The 25,770-nt window shown below is 35.8% G+C and overlaps 1 protein-coding gene and 2 pseudogenes across 3 annotated transcripts; 2 read left to right on the top strand and 1 right to left on the bottom strand.

Annotated features, from left to right (window-relative positions):
- Positions 1–418: 418 nt before the first annotated feature.
- Positions 419–1,391, top strand: LOC308347522 (olfactory receptor 6C1-like; the record flags this gene model as incomplete). Its single annotated transcript, XM_080810987.1, has 1 exon — positions 419–1,391. The coding sequence occupies exon 1, from the start codon at positions 453–455 to the stop codon at positions 1,389–1,391; it is 939 nt and encodes a 312-aa protein (XP_080667113.1). The 5' UTR covers positions 419–452.
- Positions 1,392–7,587: 6,196 nt separating this feature from the next.
- On the top strand, positions 7,588–25,543 carry LOC308347126 (annotated as a pseudogene). Its single transcript has 2 exons — positions 7,588–8,558; positions 24,553–25,543. The product of its transcript is annotated as an uncharacterized misc_RNA (transcript).
- LOC308347512 (large ribosomal subunit protein uL1-like) lies at positions 11,756–12,397 on the bottom strand (annotated as a pseudogene). The gene has a single exon. The product of its transcript is annotated as a large ribosomal subunit protein uL1-like (transcript).
- Positions 25,544–25,770: the final 227 nt, after the last annotated feature.

The following is a 25,770-nucleotide window of genomic DNA, read 5'->3' on the forward strand; positions in this document are numbered from 1 at the left end:
GGAAGAGGACAAAGATTTTCTCAATAGGAAGGGAATCCTTCAGGGAATTACTCTGAAGAGTCAACAGAAGCATTTCTATTCCAGTTATCAAATATTCAGAAAAACCTGGGTTAAAATTCCTGTTCTTCTCATGTAGGGCATGTATTGCAGATAAGATTTTTAAAAATCTTTTTTAGAATCGGTTCCCAATCAGGGAAATAAAGGTTTTATGAAGAAACATTCTATGGAAAACACAGAGTGTGGCTCATGGTAAAAACTTACTTTAAACATGTCACCTACTTTCATTGAGTTGTCTTAAAGTTCTCTTACATTAAATTAATGAAATTAAATTAAACTAAATTAAATTAGTTTACTTCTAGAGACCAACTCCAATGGCTTCCCATATACAATCCCCTTTCTCTAATCCTTCTGTTTGTGTTTTCTCCTCTACTCTACACAAAAGAAGAAAAGAAATGAAAAACCACACAGAAATAACAGAGTTTATCCTCCTGGGATTGTCAGATGATCCACGGCTTCAGGGGGTGATCTTTGTCTTTCTGCTCATCACCTACATGCTCAGCATCACTGGGAACCTGACCATTATCACCCTTACCCTGCTGGATTCCCACCTCCGGACTCCCATGTATTTCTTCCTCAGAAATTTCTCCTTGCTAGAGGTTTCATTCACAACTGTCAGCATACCCAAGTTCCTGGGCACCCTGATTACAGGAGATAAAACCATTTCCTTTAATGATTGCATGGCTCAGTTGTTTTTTTTCATTCTGTTGGGAGTCACTGAATTTTACCTCCTGGCTGCCATGTCCTATGACCGTTACATTGCCATCTGCAAACCTCTGCATTACATGACCATCATGAATCCCAGAGTCTGCATACTCCTTGTCTTTGCCTCTTGGTTGGCTTCATTCTTAATCATATTCCCATCACTCATGCTGTTCATACAGCTTGATTACTGTAAGTCCAATGTTATAGACCATTTTACCTGTGATTATTTCCCCTTACTACACCTTTCTTGTTCAGACACAAAATTCCTAGAGACAGTGGGTTTTTCCTGTGCTGTGTTTACTCTACTGTTCACTTTGGCATTAATAATTCTGTCCTACATATATATCATCAGAACAATTTTGAAGATCCCTTCTGCTAGTCAGAGGACAAAAGCCTTTTCCACCTGTTCGTCCCACATGATTGTCATCTCCATCTCCTATGGCAGCTGCATTTTCATGTACATTAATCCAGCAGCAAAAGACAGAGTGTCTCTGAGCAAGGGTGTTGCTGTGCTAAACACCTCAGTAGCCCCCATGCTGAACCCCTTTATTTACAGCTTAAGGAACCAGCAAGTCAAGCGAGCCTTCATGGACAGGGCAAGGAAGGTTGTATTTTTCTCAAGCAAATAAAAAAAAAAGATAAAAATGTTGTCATAAATTAGAGACATAGTCAAGAACAAGTAAATAGGAAACAGGGCCCCACAAAAGTCTATAAATATCCACATAGTCTCACTAGAGTTCTGTTTCATTGCTTATATTTCTATTGCCAGCAATATACTGAGGATATTTGAGAAATACTGTGAAATACATATATACATATGTAGATATATGTCCAAATATCAAATATATACATATATTTGAATATATATATATTTCCACTTAAATTCCAATCACTTTCTCATGCATTTCCTTTCCTTTGAGATAGTCTTTTCACTCTGTAACTATGAGACTGACCTCATTTCCTTCTTATAAATATTTTTAAATACCAATTTTTTCATAATAAAACTTAGAAAATCAAAGAAAGACAAAAAGACATTGTAAGATCAATGAGTTAAAATTTTTTTATGATTTCACCAGAAAACATTCTTTTAAGGAATTCAGAAAATATTGTCATGTTTAATATTATTATTCTTTTACTATATGAAAACTGTAAATATAACTTAGTCTTACTGGAATATTACATGTACTATCCTCTCCATATGATAGCATACTTAGTAACTATGTAAAAAACTATCACTAAGAAAGTGATATATTTACTCTTTTTGAGAAGTCTCAAAGTATTTTTCAAGTACCCAGTTTAAAATTTTCTGTGCTATACAATTTACCAATTTAAAATGCAATTATGAAGTCACACTTATTTATGGAAAACATGAAGTAGCCCTTATTTCTAACAAGCTCCTTAATTAACACATAAACCATATCAGTTCTTTAAAAAAGCCTGAAGACATAAATATTCCTTGATACCAAATATGAGTACATTTACTGTTTCTTAATAGTGTATTTATTTTTTAAAATAGACTTTACTTATTTATTTGACAGAGAAAGAAGTAACAAGTAGGCAGAAAGGCTGGCAGAGAGAGAAGGGAAGTAAGCAGGCTCCCTGCTGAGCAGAGTCCACATGGGTCTCAATCCCAGGACACTAACTGAGATCATGACCTGAGCTGAAGGCAGAGGCTTAACCCAGAGCCACCGAGGTGCCCTTTAGTAGTGTATTTAAATGCTTGACTTTAAACTGCTCTTTTTGATAATCAATACCTAAGATTATAAGTTACTCATACTTTTTTGGTCTCTTTTGATATAATACCTTACAAATACAATTCATTTAAATGCAAATGATGCAAAACCTTATTTGTTTCATGATATACTTTGTTTATAGAAAAATCATTTTAACAAAATTCAGTTACAAGCTCACTATCACTGTGTTTATTCAGTACTATACTGGATGTTCTATCTAGGAGACTAGCAGGATAAGCACCAATACATTTACTGATATTGGAAAGGAAGAAACAAATAAATCTTTCTTAGCAAATCACATGATTTTTCCTCCTAAGACCTTAGTGCATTCACACTAGATGGTACTTAAACCAGACACACTCCTCTCCCAGATATCTGCATGTCACCTCAATAAGGCCTCCCCCAATTTCTCTACATAATATTATAGTAGCCCCCCACTTCCAAGGGTTTTCAGTTTTCTCTTCCTTTACAAAATAGTTACTAATTTATAAAAGACCCTATAATTTAGGAATTAATCATGTTCATTGCTTATTGTCTGCTTTCTCTCACATCCCTCACCCTAGGAGAGCAGAGATCTCAGTCTCCTCTGCAGACTAAATGCTGTGGTCCCTACAGCAGGGTGCAGGGCCTGCCTAGACACTTCCCAAAAGCCAGTTGTGTTGTGTCTTCTCAATTTTGCATTCAGAAAGCCCATATCAGTAGCTTGAAACCTGCCATGTGAGTGACTTCACATCTTGGAAAAGGATCAGCTCTACAGATCAGCCCCTCACCTCCACCCGCTGAGAAGCAGTTGTTAGACTTTTACCAGAAGTCACTAATAGTCCTCCCTTAGAACCGGCATCTGCCATGTAGTGGGTTTTTGATAAACATTTTTTGAATACATAAATACATTTGAATAATTTAGAACGGTTCCAATGCCCTAGTGCTCTGACTAAATATTTTATCCAACATAAACACATGTAATAATGTACATAACACTGAGTTAGCTTTTAAAACAGTGATTGAATAAAATGTGCATTTTATCATAACTAGACATTTTGTATGACAAAAGAATAATTAATTGAATATTTTCTAAGGCATTTGGTTTTCATTTTCCTCTTTTATTTTACATTAGGACTTGTGACAACTATGCAAAAATCAATTTATTTGATGTGTATTGAAGTTATTGAGAACAATTCTTGTTAAGGTTTGCATTGGAACTTTCTAATGGTAGGAACATCCATGATGCAAACCCTTATTTTTTTTCACACACAAAAAAGATACTCTTAACTATATGGGTTACACCTAGTAACTTATCAGGTCCAAGAACACCTGTCAATCGATACACTTCTGAGATTAAAAATTCAATTTATAGAATAATAGCTCAATTAAATGATGGTAGACAGTAAGTAGGAGGACATCCAGACATCTTGTGGAGAGGCTTCCGTGTAAATCATGATAGTATATCACTGAAAATGATTAGTAATACAGACCGAAAATATTCAGTAATACAATGCCAGTTTAGGTTTTAGAGAAAGTCTTAAAAGATTTGGATCCCTTAACAATTTGATTTAATAAATTTTATATTTTGATTTAGAACATGTTAAAGCAGACCACTATTTGTAATTAAAATCCATCCTCCACTCTCTGAGGAGAGTGAAACCTGGTAGCTTGAACGATGTTTCATTGACCTAATACATAGTCCCTCATCAACCTCAGAATACACGGAGGTAATTGACACATTACTAAAAAGCAGATGCCTACTAGCTTGTGGATAGGAGGGTAACAGGTGTAATCAGTCTTCATTTAAAGTAAATTATTCCAAGGCCTAGAGAAAAGCTAGACAGCTATTAGGAACTAGGAATAAAGCAGTGAGGGTAAAAGTTAGAGAGCGAGAGGGTGATCAAGGAGGAAAGAGAGAGACAATCCAGTACCTAGGAGTTTGAGAAAAGATATGGAGAAGAAACATGTCTAATAGGATATTTCGTGAAGTACAGTGCTTTGTGAGATAGAAATTCATTCCCTTTCCCTGTGAGTCACTAAAGATTGTGTTGCTCCAAACACACTAATGGTGGACACCAGACACTTTAACTTCTTTCTGCCCCAGACTCTTTCTTTACCTGGATAATAATAGTAATGACCTCAGATGGTTTTGTATTGTCTGCCTGTTTGAAAAAATGAGATAATTTTATGGTCAGTGCCTGGTAATCAATAAAAGCTCTGAATAAAATATAAAAAGAATTGCTATTTGGATACAAAACCAAAGGCAAAGGAATAGAATTTTCACAAGTAGAGAATCAGTTTCACCATCTCCACTGAAATATCTTGAATAAATATTTTCACGCCTATTTTAATGTGCAGCAGTTATAAATTCAACACATCTCAGCATCTATGTATTGTCTCTGCTGAGCAGAGAGCCTGATGTGGGGCTTGATCCCAGAATCCTGAGATCATGACGTGAACTGAAGGCAGAGGCCCAAGTCACTGAGCCGCCAAGGCACCTCTATATTTCTATACTACATTACCCTTCTAGTAATAAAAATGATGTCTCTCATTGAAGGAATGTGGAAATAAACAAGTCAAAATATCCAATGCCAGCTTTCCAGATATTTATTTTATTGATTCATAATATTCTCAATATGAGAAGATGTCATATGCACAAATATAAATAACTGTTTAATAGAAGTAAATAACACAGTGAAGAAAGTAGTCAAAAGGCAATGAAAGTCACATTAGGGAGGGGCTTGGGAATGGCTTCCCTTAATTCAAAGGGTCAATATAGGTATAAACCTCCTCATCAGTCTTTAAGAGGTTGTCCATTTCAGAAGACAATCAAGTCATACTAGAAATCCACAGCAGTGTGTTCCACCATTTCATCCCGATAAAGAATTCTTCTCTAGGTTGCCAAAATTCACGAGATATCAGCACACTAATTCTACTGAAGACAAGTCCAGTTTCTGGAAGAAAAATGTGGATTCTTTATGCAATCACAGAAGAGTGAAATTCTACACTTGATCATAGCCAAAAGGCCGAGAAGCACTAGAAGTGTGAAATTCTAAATCAAGCTTTCACATACTTAGGATCTCGCCATTTGTATTTGTCATTTTGCTCCTTGAACTTCTTAATCAATATTTATAAAAATGATTCATCTCTGTCTTTAATGATTCTTCTCCTCGGCACTCTATTTACTTAATGAATTCCCCTGGGGCAACAAAAATACACAGATAAAATAAAGTCCAGTTCCATTTGTATGTCAGACATAGAGAAGAACATTCCATATTTTCTGTTTCTCAAAACAGTGTTTGCAGGAAAATATAGTAGGAAAATATAGCAGTCCATGAACTTAAGGAAAATATTACTTAGGTTTTATAGATGTATAATCATAGAATTACAAAATATTGATTTTAAAAATTTGCATGAATAGAAAGAAAAATGATTGAATAAATAGTGCTTTGTATTATATGAAAAGAGGCAAATGGAAAAGTAGTAGTCAACCAAGGTGTAACTGAATTTGTATGTGGAGTTTGAGAGAGAGATGAAAAGCAAGAATGAGTTGAATTATAATAAAATGTTGTCAGCATTTTATAGTATCAGGAATGAAGGATATCATGAGTTAAAGAGAATTATAATCCCTAAGAACCATGAAAAAGTTAAATCAACACACTTGTTTTGAAAGCACAGTAGAAACCAAATATTTTGCTAACTCGATTTACCAGCTCTGAAATTGTGTATATGTTTAAGCAAATCAGATGATAAAATTTGAGACTAGGTCATCAAGAAGAATCAGGAAGTAAGTAAATTTTTTATTCTTCATTATAATATATGGAATCTTCATTTTACTTAAATGTTTTAAAATCATGTCTGCATATGTGTTTGTGGATTTACAACCATTATAATATTACAAATTAAATAATTGCTAGGGTGCCTGGGTGGCTCCGTGAGTTAAAGCCTCTGCCTTCGGCTCATGTCGTATTCCCAGGGTCCGGGTATCGAGCCCCACATCGGATTCTCTGCTTGGTGGGGAGCCTGCTTCCCCCTCTCTCTGCCTGCCTCTCTGCCTACTTGTGATCTCTGTCTGTCAAATAAATAAATAAAATCTTTAAAAAAATTAAATAATTGCTTACTACTAAGAGACTATTAATAAAATCCTAAAGTAGGAACACAGAAATAAATATTGGATTGTTCATTTTTTTTCTAATTTAAAAATGTACTCTGTCACAAAAACGAGATTATTTTTAAAAATGGAAAGAATATCTGCTTCCAAGTTGATGTTATTTTGACCATCCACTTGTTCATTTTCTATAGCGTTATAGTAAACAAAAAAAAAAAGGAAAAAAAAAGGATTATGCATTGAATGATTGCAACTACTCTAGGCAACTATTTAACTTACTAATATAAGGTTAACTTATTGTCCTTTTGATCCTTTTATCAATAAATCAAAAAAAAAAAAGATAAGAGTGTGATAGCATCAACCAAACCCTTAAGAAAGTAATTTTATAAGAGAATGCCAACAAAACACTCCCATGGATAAACATGCACATTCTACAGTGAGATGATTACTATGGTGACTAATTGTGTAAACTTGTGGAAGTTTCCTAAACAATGTAGGTCTCCAAATAAAAAATGTGGAGGTAGGCCTAAATAATCCCTGTGAGATTTGAAACCCTGTATTTAGATTATCCATAATCCAGACTAGTTTTTATAATATTGAGGAAAAGAAAAATGTCAATTAGAGTATTTTCATGTTTATAAAAACAGAGCTAAATATTTTCAAGAATAATTAGAATCTTAATATTTAAAAAATTTAGAATAAATAGCTTCTGCTTAAATGTTAACAGAAGATTTTTTTTTTTTATCCATGGCCCATAACAGTGCATTTTCAACAAAAAGAAATCAGTATTTAACTTCAAATAATATGTATTACTTGAATGTGAGGTCCAGTAGAAATTGGAGAGTTGCTGAAGGAAAACATTTGTTTTTGGGTTTCATAGATTATTCATCACCGTAGATATTTTTAAGATTCTGTACTCTAACCTCAATCCTGTTTTAACTTTTTATGTCCTACAGGGGAACAAACAGTTTCTGCTCTAAAGGGGGGAAGAAAGGATCGGCAATGAAAAACCGCACAGTACCCACAGAATTCATTCTTCTAGGGCTATCAGATGACCCAGAGCTTCAGATTATGATTTTTCTCTTCTTAATTATCACATATATATTAAGTGTCACTGGTAATTTGACCATCATCACTCTCACCTTGGTTGACTCCCATCTACAGACCCCCATGTATTTCTTCCTCAGGAACTTCTCTGTATTAGAAATATCCTTTACAACTGTCTGTATTCCTAGATTTCTGGGCACAATTATCACCAGAGACAAGACAATCTCATACAATAATTGTACAGCTCAGTTATTTTTCTTAATCTTCATGGGAATAACTGAGTTTTACCTTCTAACTGCCATGTCCTATGACCGCTATGTTGCCATCTGTAAACCCTTGCATTATACAACCATCATGAACAAAAGAGTCTGCATTTTATTTGTCTTTTGTGCTTGGCTGGCAGCATTCTTAAATATCTTCCCACTAGTTATTCTTTTTCTCCAGTTAGATTACTGTGGTTCCAATGTCATTGATCACTTTGCTTGTGATTATTTTCCCCTCTTGCAATTATCTTGCTCAGACACATGGCTCTTAGAAGTGATCGGTTTTTACTCTGCCATAGTGATTCTGCTTTTCACTTTGGCATTAATAATTTTATCCTACATGTTTATCATTAGAACAATTCTGAAACTGCCCTCTGCCAGTCAGAGAAAAAAGGCATTTTCTACATGTTCCTCACACATGATTGTCATTTCCATCTCTTATGGAAGCTGCATATTCATGTATGCCAACCCTTCTGCAAAAGAAAAGACATCATTGATCAAAGGAGTGGCTATTCTGAATACTTCTGTCGCTCCTATGATGAATCCATTTATATATACCCTCAGGAACCAGCAAGTAAAGCAAGCCTTTAAAGATGCTTTCCAAAAGGTTATGTTTTTTCCAGTAAATGAAAGTATAAGGAGCATTAAAAGGATGATGTTCTTGTAAATACTATTATTCACACTTTCTCAAAACTCCCTTTCCTTTACTAGAGTTATGTATTTTCCCCTTTTTTCTACTCCCATATTAAAGTTTCCCAATCCTTGACCTCAATACATTTGATGAACTGAATATTGTTTCAGAATTTTCTGTAAATTCTGGGTTCAATGCAGTAAAACATCTGGGTTAATGATTGTGATTTTGAATGGTAGTGGTTTGCCTTTGAAGAGACACTGGGCATTTAGTTTGATGGAAAGTGTCCCGATAGATGTGGATTTCTGAACTTTTCATTCTTACCCAGTAATAGAGATGAATGTTATTAGAAAACTCTGATTCTCCTTGTCATTTCCATTAAATCAAATAAACACAATTACCAGAGGACTAGGAATAAAATACAAATATTTGCTTTAAAATATTACAAGATTATGGGGCGCCTGGGTGGCTCTGTGGGTTAAGGCCTCTGCCTTCGGCTCAGGTCATGGTCCCGGGGTCCTGGGATTGAGCCCCAAACCGGGCTCTCTGCTCAGCAGGGAGCCTGTTTCCCCCTCTTCCTCTGCCTGCCTCTCTGTCTACTTGTGATCTCTCTCTCTCTCTCTGTCAAATAAATAAATAAAATCTTAAAAAAAATATTAAAAGATTAGAGACATACATACTAAAATATATTTATACTGTTTATCATAATTAAGATGCTAATGAGGAAGAAGAGAAAGGAGGTAGAAGGGGGTAGAAGATAACATAAAAATTTTCATCAATTCCTACCTTCTAGAGCTATTTTCTTTGTATTAACTCATTTAATCCTGCCAACAACTTTATGGGGTGCTATTAATAACTAATCTCTCTTAGTCAGAGGTATTTTTCCTTAGGCAGAGCAAATGCCTCCAAATTAAAAAATAGGCAAAGAACAGACAATGTAAAAATACACCAAATGTATAAAATGGATGAAACTATGATAAACCACTGGAAGTTCACCTTTCTGGAGAACCGAGCTTTATTTGTGGCATCTAGAACCGACTTTAGGGTTTTGGGAAGTATGGAAGAGATATAACATCTACTGATAATATTCTACACGCTCTACTTTGTATTAAGCAAATCACATGCAGTATTTATTTTACAAAACTTCTTAGAAAACGAACATTATTGCTTGCAATTTATAGGTGAATGAACATGATGCAATTGAGGTTGGAAGTTCAATGCACAGAGATTGCAGCTTTCAGAACTGGCATTTCAGTCACTTTCCTTTCACCTCAAAACCCAGACTAGTTGGGTTACTTTCATCTTCACCCTGACTTTCACTTGTAATAAATTATGAATAAAAGTTCATGTTCAATATTAGGATTGTTACATTAAAGGACTTTGTAATGTTTAATGAACTCATTCAGGCTTTTCTTACTTATGACAAGCTTTGGGGATTGAGTGATGAGAAGGAGGATTCTTGCTCTAACTTATCTCAGATTCTAGTGGGGGAGAAAAACTACATGAAATTAAAATTTAATTTGATCAATGCAGTAACTTAAGCATGAGAAGCCTATCGGCCTGGTATGTTATCATTGTCAAAGAAAATGTCAGTTTTCCTGCCTTAGCACAATTAGTGTCAGTTTCACAATAATTGCTAAATGTTGATTCTTTTTAACCCTAAAGTCATATGCATAAGACAAACCTTGTCTGCTTTGGGTATTATCTCAATTTTACCTTTATTTTCTTTCTTGGTCATTATTACATATGTTTAAAAAAAAGTCACACTATCTCCTCAGTAAGAATTTTTTTTTAAATATTTATTTATTTATTTGACAGAGTCAGACACAGTGAAAGAGGGAACACAAGCAGGGGGAGTGGAATAGGGAGAAGCAGGTTTCCCGCCAAGCAGGGAGCCTGATGTGGGGTCAATCCCAGGACCCTGGAAACATGATCTTAGTGGAAAGCAGACACTTAACTACTGAGCCAACCACGTGCCCCTGTAAAAAGGGTTTTTGAGAATAGGTTTATGATAGTCTCCAAGACTCTCCATCAAGCCTCCCTTTACCCTCAAACTGCATTGTGGATCATACATTCATCTTACACTCCGTTTAACCTGCTACCACACCATATCAACTACTATCTCAGATCTATTTTGAAGAAATTTATATCAATGACCACAGTCAAGATTTCTAAGAATTTTTCAGGCATTTATCAATTTACGGTAGGAAACACTGAGATATATTTGACAAATTAAGTTCATGCACAAACTAGTTAAACTAAAAGAAAAACCAATAACAATATTTAATACCTATTATGTGGATATTAACAGCATATCATAAGATTAGGAAACTCACAAATATAATTTCTTCCTCCTTCTTTTTTTCTTACCTATTGTACTTTTTAATGCTTTATAGGAACAAATAATCGAAAGTTTTTTTTTCAGCTCTCCACATTCTGTGTCTTCTTTGCCTTTGCTGTTGCATTTTTTTTAATATATATATATATAATGCATTGTTTGCTTCAGGGGTACAGTTCTGTGAATCATCAGTCTAACACAATTCACAGCACTCACCATAGCACATACCCTCCCCAATGTATACCACCCAGCTACCTTACGCCTCCCTCCCCACTCCCCAGCAAACCTCAGTTTGTTTCCTGAGATTAAGGGAATTTATAATTCCTCCTAATTCCTATAGTGAAAATCATTTAGATGTTATTTCTGAAAAGACTTTGAAAGCAACTACGTTGCAGGCATGCACTAGCCATTTGGATTATTAGAATAGACCATCACCACCTTATAAGATTTTGAGCCACAGATAAAAAGGTAGACATTTAGGTATGGAATTATTAATCTTTTATAAAAATATATACCCAGGACCATAAGAATATAAAATACAGGACTGCTCACAGAATTTACAATAATGCAGTAAGAATTCCAGGTAAAAGTAAAAAATATAATTAAATCGATATCCTGGGCAAAGAGAATAATGATTCCAAATGACAGGTGTTAAAGTGAGCGAAGTGAATGGGAATAATGTGGATAGGAAAAGAAAACTGAAAGGAATCATTACTTCTCTTTTATGCTTTCCATGAGAAGCTGATTTTATTGACTCAATTCATTATGCACAGAAAAAAATTATGCTATAAAACCAATACTAGTGTTCCTCATATGTATATTACATTTTTTTCTTTCTTTCTTTCTTTTTTTTTTTTTTAATGTTAGCACTCGGGTTTATCGAGGTGTGCCTTAGTACAGGTGCTGGGGCTTGCCCATGATGTTTTTCATGTATAAAGCCCAGACCTCCTGTCAATTCTTCTTAAGCAACAACACCTGGAAGTTGACAGCTAAGTGGATGTTGCACACAAGCTCATCATCTGCCATCTTCATGTGACCAACAGCCACTGCCAGACATAGCAACTTCTTCATCTGGAATTGGACTGTGGACTTTACTTCATTCACTTGAGCCCCATGTTCTCATTGTGGGTCAACATGGAAGGGAAATTGCCAGCTTTATTCAGGCCTGGACCCAAAACTTGTGGAATCTGCTTGATCAGAGATTCTGAAGCCAATAAGGCATCAAACTTCTTGGTCATCTTCTTGACTAATTTTTTTATTCTTGTTGAGTTTCTTCAGTGTCTCAGTGTCCATGTGGGGAATATCCACAATCTTGGACTCATCACAGTGCTGCTGGGTCTCCCAAAACTTGTGGCAGAGAGTGGACTTGAGCCTGAATGTGTCTGAGAAGCATTTGTCCTTCTGTGGGTTGTAGTTCTTCAAGCTGATCTGCAGCTCCACCATCTCCAGAAACTTCTGACACTGGCACTGATTCCCATTCAGGACTTCCCACACCACCAGTACAGGGTGTCACTTGGAGACTTTGCTGCTCATGGTGCTTCATGACACAATAACCAGATGAAAAGAGCAACATTATATGTTTTAAACTCTGTTTAACATTTTGCTTACCCCCCACAAGATATTAACAATCCCTTTAAATGAATATGCTTTCTTCTTTTAAAGAATGAGACAGATATTCATAAGAAACAAATAATGTATATATAGCCAATATGCATCTGAACAGTGATTCAGATCAAAGCTGTTCCTCCCAAAGGAGCCATTGTACCAGTTGCTGGGGGAGGTGAGAAATCTTGCAACATGAACATATACCAAAAAATCTTAGAATGTCAAATTGGATGCTATTTTTTCCACAAAAGCGCTTCCTTCACAAGAGTACTAAATTAGCTCATCTAAAATGCCAGTCTTGGCTTATGGGGATTTCTCTCCAAAATAACATATCTCAGAAAATTAAAAATTCAGAAGACAACTACTCTTTTGGAATTAAACTTAGATCCCTAAACTTACGTGCAGAAAATTGCTTTCACTAAAGAAGCTTAGAATCCCAAACTCTTCCACTGGTAATCTCAGATGTAACATATGCTAGTATGATAGTATCATCTCTTGTTGGAAAGAGTTTCTGTTATTTTTGGATTGAGCACTGAGTTATCCACAACAACAACTGCAGCTATAACCATAGAATATGGGATTAACAACTGATTCTCTCACTGATAAATAATACTTAGTCACAGTAAGTCTTTGTATACTTAAATAATCAGATCTCTTTGGTGTTCATCTTGCCCTATACCACTCTGTCTGATGGTAGATCTCCAACGCTAAAGTCCTCAAATTCACATTGCCCTCTGCTCCATCTATAAAATTGGCTTTGTATTGCTGCAATTTATAGTCAAATAAGATTATATGAGCCTCATGGTACAGTATGCTAATCAATATGATTAGAAGTTTCACCATATACTGGAATGTCATCTTTCTCGATACTAGATCTTCACAGACTATGAACATTTTGCTAGAAAATGGGATACTTTGTTCATTGTTGCCTACCATTGTTGCTTACCATAGTGCCGTCACTTACTAAAATATTTTTTAAATTAATCAACAAAAGGATGGAGATCTCAAAAAGCCTATTCCTATCTAAATTGTTGATATCCCCTGCTTGAAATTATTATTGCTCTCCTCCAATACCTTGTTTGAATAATTTTCTATGACTGGGTTTTCTAGGATGGGAACTGAAATTAACTTCTCAAGCCATAAGAACTGTCCAGTCAGCAAGACTCCACAAGAGTATCTCCAAGACAATGATCAATTTCAATTTACTGCCTGCCTGTCCCTACCAACTCGCATTTCCCACATTTCCCTTGTATAAGTCTGGGAGAACTTTGGAACTTTGGCACTTTGGTCACAGTCTTTGAGATGCTAGTCCACTGTCTTCCTGGTGTTAGTGTCACTGAAATAAATTCCTTTCTTGTTTCACCACCATGCATTTCTTTGCCTTTGTATTTCGTCAGCAGTGAGTGGCCAAACCTGGTCTCTTTGGAACACCAGAGCAAGGGGCACTTACTCCTCTGCATCCTGGTTACAGTAGAAAATAAATATCTCTTAAATAATGAATATAAATTAAATATTAGAGATGTCTTCTCAGATCATTGCAGTGAACAAGAAGACGAGTGGGGTGGAGGGTATGTTGCTTGTATCGGATACGAGAAAAAGAATCTGAGATTTCTAAAATAATGTAGAATTCTCACCCTTTGCTGTAAGAAGAAAATTACACATACAGCTGTCACTAGCATCTTTGTAGTCTCCAAAACTAAGCTTAGCCACAACACATAATAAACATCTAAGAAGTAATCATTGAATGAATAAATGGTAATGACTCTAATCATGGTCAGGTGTTCTATGTCACCATTCAGTGGGAAGATACAAAACATAAAGGCAAGCTTGACATCTCTTATGGTGTAGAAGGATAGAGACCTCAGCCCCAGTCTAAATCAACACAATTAATTTTTAATATTTTCCCTAAGATTAGAGAAAAAAGTCACTTGTTCACAAATTAATCTGTTGCTATTGAGAAATTGTTATTCTGTTACCCAACTGTTAAGTTTCTTCTTCTTGTGCAGTTATGGACTATTATAAAAATTTAAGCTCTTCTATTATTTTTCTGCTCTGATTTCAGGCCATTATCGCTGAAATATTGTATCTAAATTGTGTCCTAATTTGGACTACAGGTTAATGCTGGTGTCTTGAGAACACAAAATTCCATGGTACCTTTTGTTTATCCATTCAACTAATCCCCCTGCATCCATTGTTAAGAAAGCAGATAAAATTATGGCTAGCCTGAATCATTAACATTACTAAGATCATACCAACTTGCCCACCAAGCTTGGAATGACATTGTATTAACCCTTATTTTAACTATAACTTGTTTCATTGTAAGTGTTAAAATAATACTTCTTTAAGTGACAATACATAGGATAACATGGGACCTTAGATCCTTAGTGAAAGTTGGGTTAAGGTGTAGAAATGAGTTTATCTATGCCCTTTGTGTGAAATTATAGAGAAACTCCTGGAATTATTCTTTATTTTCAATATTTCAAGTATTTGTTTATAAATACAAGATGGCAGAGGACAAACACATTGCAAAGACACTTGAAAAATCTCAAAGAACTTATGTTTAAACAAATTAAAGAAGCTATTAAAAGTGACATTGTGTAAACCAGTCATAGTTACCATAAAATATGTCTTTAATGCTATCTTTCAGGAATATATTTTTGCTTTAATAGGGTAAATTTATGCTTTATACAAGTAATCTCAATTATGCTCAATGGTATATGTGAATAAAATTAAGCCACACAATTTATATGAAATACATCAATGAAGATATTTTTAAAACTGCTACAATTTCGTAAGAGTTTCATACATTTTTGTTCATTATAACATAAATAATTGGTGACTGATAGGACCACATGATGGTTTTGTGTTCTTATCTAAATATCTTTTAATGATTATTTTAATATGGTAAATATCAGCACACCATGTAATCATTCCTGTACAAAATTTAAAACAATTTATTTCATGTGTCTTAACACTGAGCAGATATACTTTATGCTTCAGTTTTGCCCAATGTGAATTTTTTAGAGTGAAAGTTAGCATCCAGCATATAAAGGCAGAAGCAAAAATATACATATCTTCTGACCACAAAAAGGACAGATGATGGAAAATGGAATAATTCCCTCCCAGAAATTTTATAGGTAAAGAATTTTAGTAAGCTCATTAACATATTAAACTAATTGTCTGATTAGGAGTAAATATTATTCCTTTTGAAAACTCTGAAACCTCTGAAGGGTATAGAGAACAAATGAGACATTACAGACTTGGACAGGTGTCTGGAAAGTTAAGTATTTCTTAAAATGATCTTAGATGATAGTATCAGTCCCAGAGTGGAAAGACCCTTTCCCAAAGAACCAGTGCAGGTCCTGCCACACCATGAAATTTTAAAAGGCAGCAGGCCTGTCTCATATATAGGCCAATGAGCACTCTGCTACTCCAGGCAGGCAAGTTACCCAGAGACAGTGTCAATTCAGCAAACTGAAAAACGTCAGTGATGCAACAGGAAGAATTATTTGCTCCTCTGAACGTGCTTCTGTGGGAGAAGCAATCGTGGACCCTCTTCTCCAGGGAAAAGGAGTGGGCTGGTGCCATTTTCCTCTTGTGCCCCATAGCATAAACCAACTTCGGTAAGCAACACAGTACCAACACTGGAAACCTAACCTGCTTAAGCCAAGTCCTCTCCTGCTGTGATCTACTAGTACTACTTTTCAAGAGCAAGTGTGCCTTAGGACAAGTTTAGTGGGCCCCCCGACCAGCACAAACCCCTGCACACAGCACATCTACCGACTAGAGTTCTGCAAAGCTTCAGCTCTAGTGGAAGTAGCCTCAGGTCTCTTTTAGCAAGCAGACCAGAAGACACTTGGTTAAAACTCAACCACACTCTGGAAAAGGTCCAGACATTCCCCACTGGAGGCAAGGAGAAACACTGCAGAGGACTGACCTGAGGAAAAGAGCTGCCAAAACACAGGAGCAGAGTCCACACAGCACACAACCAGAGACACATCCTGGAGCACTGGACATGGGCATTATATGAACTCTTCTTCATAAAACCATTATTATCAGGAGCAGGAAACATAAGCTTTTGTAACATACAGAAGAAGACAGAGGCCTAGACAAAAAGCCAAGATGGAGGAATTCATCTCAAAAGAAAGAACAAGAAAAGGTCAGGACCAGGGATCAAACTGAAACAGATATAAGTAATATGCCTGATCCAGAATTTAAAGCAACAATCATAAAGATATTAATTGTGCTTGAGAAAAGCATACAAGACTCCAGGGAGGCCCCTACCACAGAGATAGGAAAGCTAAAAATTAGTCAGGCCTGAATGAAAAATGAAAAAACTAAGATGTGAAACCCACTGGACGTAATGACTGCAAGGATGGAAGAAGCAGAGAAATGAATAACTGATATATAATTATGGAAAATAATGAAGCTGCACAAGAGGGAAAGAAAAATTTAGATCGTGAATTAGAGAACTCACTGATATTATCAAAGGTAGTAACATTTGTATCATAGGAGTCCCAGAAGAAGAAAAGAGGGAAAAGGGGACAGAAGGTTTATTTGAGGATATTATAGCTGAAGATTTCCCTAACCTGGGAGAAGAAACAAACATCCAAATTCAGGAGGCGCAAAGAATTGCCATTAAAATCAACAAAAGAAGGCCAACAGCAAGACACACTCTAGTTAAATCTGCAATATTATAGAGATAAAGAAAAAAATCCTGAAAGTAGTAAAACAAACGAAGTCCCTAACTTATAAAGACCAATAAGGTTAGCAGCAGATCTCTCCACAGACACTAGGCAGGCAAGATGAAAGTGGCATGTGTATTCAAAGTACCCAATGTGGAAAATCTGCAGCCAAGATTATTCAATCCAGCAAGGCTATCATTCAGAATAGAAAGAGAATTAAAGAGCTTCCCAGACAAACATAAATTAAAGGCGGTCATGACGACTAAACCAGCTGTGAAAGAAATATTAAGGGGGACTCTTTGACTGGAAAAGAAAGACCAGAAGTGACAAAAACTAGAAAGGCACAGAGAAAATCTCCAGAAACAAAGAGTTTACAGGTAATAAAATGGCACTAAATTCATATCTATCAATAATTACTCTGAATGGAAATGGACTAAATGCTCCAATCAAAAGACTTAGGGTGTCTGAATGGATTAAAAAAAAAAAAAGACCCATCTATATGCTGCCTACAAGAGACACATTTGAGACCTAAAGAACCTGCAGATTGAAAGTGAGGGGATGGAGACACATTTATCATGGAAACAGATGTCAAAAGAAAGCCAGAGTAACCATAATGATAGCAGATAAACTAGCCATACTTAGATCAGATAAATCAAAGACTGTAACAAGACACAAAGAAGGGCACTGTATCATAATAAAGGTGCCTATCCAACAAGAAGTTCAAACAATTATAAATACTTATGCCCCGAACTTCAGAGCACCCAAATATATTAAAAAAAAAAAAAAGTCATCATAAACATAAAGGAATTCCTTGATTATAATACAATAATAGTAGGGGACTTTAATAACCCAGATGGTCTCAGCAAGAAATCAACAAGGAAACAATGGCTTTGAATGACACACTGGACCAGATGGACTTAACAGATATATTCACAACACTCCATCCTAAATGAGCAGAAGACACATTCTTTTCAAGGGCACATGGACATTCTCCAGAATAGATCACATTCTGGGTCACAATTGGGCCTCAACAAGCACAAAAATACTGAGATAATGCCTCACATATTGACCAACCAGAACACTATGAAACTTGAAGTCACCCACAAAAACAAATTTGGAAAGACTGCAAATAAATGGAGGCTAAAGAACATATTACTAAAGAATGAATGGGTCAACCAGGAAATTAGAGAAGAAATATGTATGTATGTATATGTATATACATACATACATACATACATACATTTTCATTTGTTTCCATATATATATGGAATATTTGTTTCCATATATATATGGAAACAAATGAAAATGATAACACATTAGCCCAAAACCCTTGGGAAAAAGAAAAAGTGGTTCTAGGAGGAAAGTATATACCAATTACTGTCCTACTATACGATGCAAGAAAAAACCCAGCAAGGAACAGATCCAAGGAGATCCCCCTTCCTCCCTGGGGGAGAATGGCATGGGAGCTCATGGTAGGAATCTGCTGGGTTTGGAAATTCCAAACAGGGCCATGTGCCAGAGATACAAAAGCTTGGTCACAGGCTGGGTAAGCATGGACTGTGGCCAGAGACCAGGGAGACAGGAGTGATTGACTGCTTTTCTCTGAGGGTTCACTGAAGAGTGGGGCCCTGAGTTCTTAGCTCCTCTGGGGCCAGATTGGGAGGTCACCATTTTCATTCTCATCCTCCAAAGATGCGTTGAAAGCTCTCAGGGAACAAAAGCTACCAAGAACAAACCAGAGCAGATGACTAAACCTAGCCCCTGGCAAGGGAGGTAAAATTCTGCCTGAGGCAAACACATTTGTGAATCACTGCAACAGGCCCCTCCCCCAGGAGATCAACAAGGATATCCAGCTAAGACTAAGTTAACCAATCAATGAGAACTTCAAAACTCCAGTGCTGGAGGAATACAGCACATAAAGTTTATGGCCATTTCCCATGATTTTTTTTTTTTAAACAAATATTATACGATTCTACTTATAGAAGAAACTAGAAGCCAAATTCATACAGACAGAAAGTAGAACAGTGGTACCAAACTCTGCTGGGAGGCAGGGGAGAATGCTGAGTTATTGTTTAATGGGTACAGAGTTTCGGTTTTAGATGATGAAAAAGTTCTAGAGATGGATAGTGGTGATCATTGCACAACAATGTGAATGTACTTAATGTCGTAAACTGTGAACCTAAAAATTTTTTCATGATTTTTTAGTCTTTCAAAGTTAATTTTTTTTTAATATTCATTTTTTCTTTTCCTATTTCTTTTGAAATTTTCTTCTTTCCTTTTTCAACCAGCATCTTATCTTATCAATTCCTTTCTTGAAGTTTTTAATTTTCATTTTTAGTCATAGTCAAACACTTCATTGTATTTAACCCTATTTGTGTGTGTGTGTGTATATATATATATATATATATATATATATATATGTATGTATTTTTTGTATATATATGTTTTTCTTCCTTTAAAATTTTGGAATACAATTTCTTCTAACAGACCAAAATATACCGTAAATCTATTGTATCACTTTATTCTAGTCTTTCACCTGATCACATTCTCTCCCTTTTTTAAATTTTTTTTCTTTCTTTTCTCAATCAACTTCTTATCTTATCAATTCTTTTTTTAAAACCTTTTTCAATTTTCATCTTTACACCTATATTGCATCCCTTCATCATATTTAAACTTATTTTTGTATATATATGCATACACACACACACACATATACACACACACACACACACACACACACACATATACATACATATATATGTTTTACTTTCTTAAAAATTTTGGGAGGCAATTTCTTCTAACAGACCAAAATACACCCAAAATCTAGTTGTGTGCCTCTGTTGTATTCACCAGCCTGATCATACTCTATTTTTTGCCCTGGTTTCCTGTCTTTCTGATTTGTTTAGTGTATAATTTTCTGGAGTTGTTGTTACTCTTTTAGCAGTTTGTTCTCATTCATCTATTCTTCTTTGGATAAAATGACAACATGGAAAAACTCACCTCAAAAAAAAAAAAAAAAAAAAGAACAAGAGGCAGTACTGACTGCCAGAGACCTAATCAATATGGACATTAGTAAGATGTCAGAACTGATGTAAAGATATTAGATGAGCTTGAAAAAAGCATAGAAAATACTGGAGAATCCCTTTCTGGAGAAATAGAAGAACTAAAATCTAACCAAGTCAAAATCAAAAAGGCTACTAATGACGTGCAATCATAAATGGAGCCTCTAACTGATAGGATAAATGAGGCAGAAGAGAGAATGAGTGGTATAGCAGAACAAATAATGGAGACCAAAGAAGCTGAGAAAAAGAGAGATAAACAACTACTGGATCATGAGGGGAGAATTCAAGAGATAAGTAATATCATTGGATGAAACAATATTAGAATAATTGGGATCTCAGAAGGAGAAGAAAGAGAGAGGGGGACAGAAGGTATATTGGAGCAAATTATAGGAGAGAAATTCAATAATTTGGGGAAGGACACAATCATCAAAACCCAGGAGGCACAGAATACCCAACTTAAAATCAATAAAAATAGGTCCACACCCCATCATCTAATAGTAAAACTTACAAGTGTCAGAGACAAAGAGAAACTCCTGAAAGCAGCTCAGGACGAGAGATCTATAACAAACATTCAATGGTAGAAACACTGGATTGGCAGCAGACCTATCCACAGAGACCTGGCAGGCCAGAATGACTGGCACAATATACTCAGAGCACTAGAGGAGAGAAAGATGCAGCCAAGAGTACTATATCCAGCTAGGTTGTCATTGAAAATAGAAGAAGAGATAAAAAGTTTCCAGGACAAACAAAAACTAAATGAATTTGCAAACACCAAACCAGCCCTATAGGAAATATTGAAAGGGGTCCTCTAAGCAAAAAGAGAGCCTAAAAGTAACATAAATCAGAATGGAACAGACAATATACAGTAACAGTCGCCTTACAGGCAATACAACGGCACCAAATTCATATCTTTCAATAGTTACACAATGTAAATGGGCTGAAGGCATCAATTAAAGACACATGTATCCGATAAGATAATTAAAAAAGACCCAAAAAATGCTATCTGCAAGAGACTCATTTTAGACCCAAAGACACATCTAGATTTAAAGTGAGGAGGTGGAAAAGCATTTACCATGTTAATGGACATCAAAAGAAAGCTGTGGTGGTAATCCTTATATCAAACAAATTAGATTTTAAATAAAAACTATAATAAGAAATGAGGTAGGAAAAGAGAAAGAAAGAAAGACAGACAAAGCCTAACCCTACACCTAAAGGAGCTGAAGAAAAAATAGCAAAGAAAATCTAAACCCAGCATAAGAGAAATCATAAAGATCAGAGCAGAAATCAATGAAATAGAAACCAAAAGAACAGTAGAACAGATCAACGAAACTAAGAGTTGGTTCTTCGAAAGAATTAATGAGGTTAATAAACTCTTGGCCAGACATCTCAAAAAGGAGAGAGAGGACTCGAGTAAATAAAATCATGATGAAAGAGGAGAGATCACAACCAACACCAAAGAAATACAAACAATTATAAGAACATATTATGAGCAACTATATGCCAGCAGATTTTATAATCTGGAAGAAATGGATGCATTCCTAGAGACATATAAACTACCACAACTGAACCAGGAAGAAATAAAAAACCTGAACAGACCCATAACCAGTAAGGAGACTGAAGCAGGCACCAAAAATCTCCCAACAAACAAGAGCCCAAGGCCAGACAGCTTCCCAGGGGAATTCTACCAAGCATTTAAAGAATTAATTCCTGTTCTTCTGAAACTGTTCCAAAAAATAGAAATAGAAGGAAAACTACCAAACTCATTTTATGTGGCCAGCATTATCTTGATCCCCAAACCAGACAAAGACTCCATCAAAAAGGAGATTACAGACCAGTAACCTTGATGAACACAGATGTAAAAATTCTGACCAAAATGCTAGCCAGTAGGATCCAACAGTACATGAAAAGGATTATTCACCACAAAGAAGTGGGATTTATTCCTGGGCTGCAAGGTGGGCTTAACATCTGCAAAGCAATTAATGTGATACAATACATTAGTAAAAGAAGGAACAAAAACCATATGATACTCTCAATAGATGCAGAAAAAACATGTGAAAAAGTATAGCATCCTTTCTTGATCAAAACCCTTCACAATGTAGGGTACATCCTCAATATCATCAAAGCCATCTATGAAGAACCCATAGAGAATATCTTTCTCAATGGGGAAAAACTGAGAACTTTTCCCCTAAGGTCAGGCGCATGCAGGGATGTCCACTATCACCACTGTTATTCAACATAGTACTAGAAGTCTTAGCCTCAGCAATCAGACAACAAAAAGAAATAAAAAGCATCCAGTTCAGGAAAGAAGAAGTCAAACTTCACTCCTTGCAGATGATATGATACTTTATGTGGAAAACCCAAAAGACTCCACCCCAAAACTGCTAGAACTCATACAGGAATTCAGTAAAGTGTCAGGATATAAAATCAATGCACAGAAATCGGGTGAATTTCTACATACCAACAATAAGACAAAAGAAAGAGAAATTAAGGAGTCAATTCCATTTACAATGGCACCCAAAGCCATAAGATACCTAGGAATAATTCAACCAATGAGGCAAAAAAAAACCTATACTCAGAAAACTCTAGAATACTCATGAAAGAAATTGATTAAGACACAAGGAAATGGAAAAACGTTCCATGCTCATGGATTGGAAGAACATTTTTATTGTAAAAATGTCGATGCTACCTAGAACAATCTACACTTTTAAAGCAATCCCTATGGAAATACCATCAATTTTTTCAAAGAAATGGAACAAATAATCCTAAAACTTGTATGGAACTACAAAAGACTCCAAATAGCCAGAGGAATGTTGAAAAACAAAACCAGAGTTGGCGGCATCATAATTCTGGACTTCAAGCTCAATTACAAAGATGTGATCATCAAGACAGTATGGTACTGGCACAAAAACAAACACATTGATCAATGGAACAGAATGGAGAGCCCGTAAATGAACCCTCCACTCTGTGGTCAACTAATCTTTGACAAAGCAGAAAAGAATATCCAATGAAAAGAAGATATTCTCTTTAACAAATCATGTTGGGATGCAGAAGAATGAAACTGGACCATTTCTTTACCTCACACATACAAATAGACTCAAATGTATGAAAGAACTCAATGTGAGATATCAAAATCCTTGAGGATAACACAGACAGCAACCTTTTCAACTTCAGCCACAACAACTTCTTCCTAGAAACATCACCAAATGCAAGGGAAGCAAGGGCAAAAGTGAACTATTGGGACTCCATCAAGATAGAAAGCTTTTGCACAGCAAAGGAAACAGTCAACAAATCCAAAAGACAACTGACAGAATGGGAGAAGATATTTGCAAATGACGTATCACATAGATGGCTAGTATCCAAAATCTATAAAGAACTTATCAAACAACACCAAGGAATAAATTTTAATCCAATCAAGAAATGGGCAGAAGATATGAAAAGATATTTCTGCAAAGAACACATTCAAATGGCCAACAGACACATGAAAAAGTGCTCCACATCACTCAGCATCAGGGAAATACAAATCAAAACCTCAATGAGATACTACCTCACCCCAGTCAGAATGTCTAAAATTAACATGTTAGGAGACTACAGATGTTGGTGAGGATGCAGAGAAAGGGGAACCCTCCTACACTGTTGGTGGGAATGCAAGCTGGTCCAGCCACTCTGGAAAAAAGTTGGAGGTTCCTCAAAAAGTTGAAAATAGAGCTATCCCACAACCCAACAATTGCATTACTGGGTATTTACTGCAAAGATACAAGTGTAGCGATCTGAAGGGACACATGCACCTGAATGTTTATAGCAGCCATGTCCACAATAGCCAAACTATTGAAAGAGCCCAAATGTCCATCAACTAATGAGTGGATAAAGAAAATATGGGGTGTGTGTGAGTGTGTGTGTGTGTGTGTGTGTGTGTGTGTGTGTGTGCATGTGTTGTTATAATAAGTAAAATAAGTCAATCAGAGACAGACAAATACCTTATGATCTCACTTATATGTGGAATTTTAAAAACAAAACAAACAATCTTAGGAGGAAACAGGGTGGCAAACCAAGAAACAGACTCTTAACTATAGAGAACAAACTGATGGTTACCAGGGGGAGGTGGGTGGAGGGAATGGGTGAAATAGGTGATGGGCATTAAGGAGGACATTTGTAACTTTCACTGCATGTAGTATGTAGGTATTGAGTCACTCAGTTGTACATCTGAAACTAGTATTGCATTATATGTTAAACAACGGAATTTAAATAAAAATTTTAAAAAAGAAGCAAATATGAACATTTAAATCCTCAATTCCTTTACTATTCACGTACTTTTTCTTTCTGTTTTATTTCTCAACAGTAGATTTTGCTTAAAGAAAATGAAAAGCAGCATGAGAAATAATACAATGATTACAGAGTTCATTCCCTTAGGCATCTCAGATCACCCACAACTATATCTTTTTATTTGTGGTTTATGTATTAAGTGTCACTGGAAACCTAACCATCATCATCCTCACCTTGATAGACTGCCATCTCAAGACTCCTATATATTACTTCCTGCATAATTTCTCCTTCTTAGAAATTACATTCACCAGTGTCTCTATCTCAAGACTTTTGGGGGCAATCATTACAAATATCAAGACCATTTCCTATAACAATTGTTTAGCTCAACTATTTTTCTTCATCTTCATGGGTGTTTCTGAATTTTTTTTTTCTCACTGCCATGTCCTTTGATCATTACGTTGCCATCTGCAAATTTCTTCAGTACACCACCATCATGAACAAAAAAAATCTGCACCCTGCTTGTCTTTGGGTCCTGGCTAGGAGGATTTCTTACCATTTTCCCACCACTCATGCTCATCCTCCAGCTAGATTTCTGTGCTTCCAATGTAATTGATCATTTCTCTTGTGACTATTTCCCCATCTTACAACTCTCGTGCTCAGATACATGGCTTTTGGAGATGATTGGCTTTTACTTTGCTTTTGCCACTCTGCTCTTCACTTTGGCATTAGTGATTCTCTCCTACCTGTGTATCCTTAGCACGACCCTGAGAAATTCCATCTGCTAGTCAGAGGAAAAAGGCTTTCTCCACGTGTTCCTCTTACTTGATTGTCATGTCCGTCTCTTATGGGAGCTGTATATTCATGTATGTCAAGCCTTCAGCAAAGGAAAGAGCATCACTGACCGAAGGAGTAGTTATTCTCAACACCTCAATTGCCCCCCACCCACGTTGAACCCTTTTGTTTATGTCCTGGTGAACCAGCAAGTAAAACAAGTTTACAAAAACTTGCTTAACAGTGTTGTTGAGAAAGAAATGAAAATATATATTAACATGAATGGATGTCATTGAGAAGATTCAACAAAGAAAATATAAAATTTCAACTTCTACAATATCCTCCCATATCCGTCTCAGAGATAATTGCAAGGCTGAGCACTTTATTGAAGCTTTCTTTAAACTGAAAGTAACCATGTTGTGTCGTTCCTTCAAACTGTCTGTAGGTTCCACTTTCTCACTGTTACAGTTCCAAATAGAAATCCCGTGGTTATAAAATATGTTATTTTCTGATTGTTCTGAAT

This window comes from Martes martes, assembly GCF_963455335.1.
Source record: "Martes martes genome assembly, chromosome: 8".
Classification (NCBI taxonomy): domain Eukaryota; kingdom Metazoa; phylum Chordata; class Mammalia; order Carnivora; family Mustelidae; genus Martes; species Martes martes.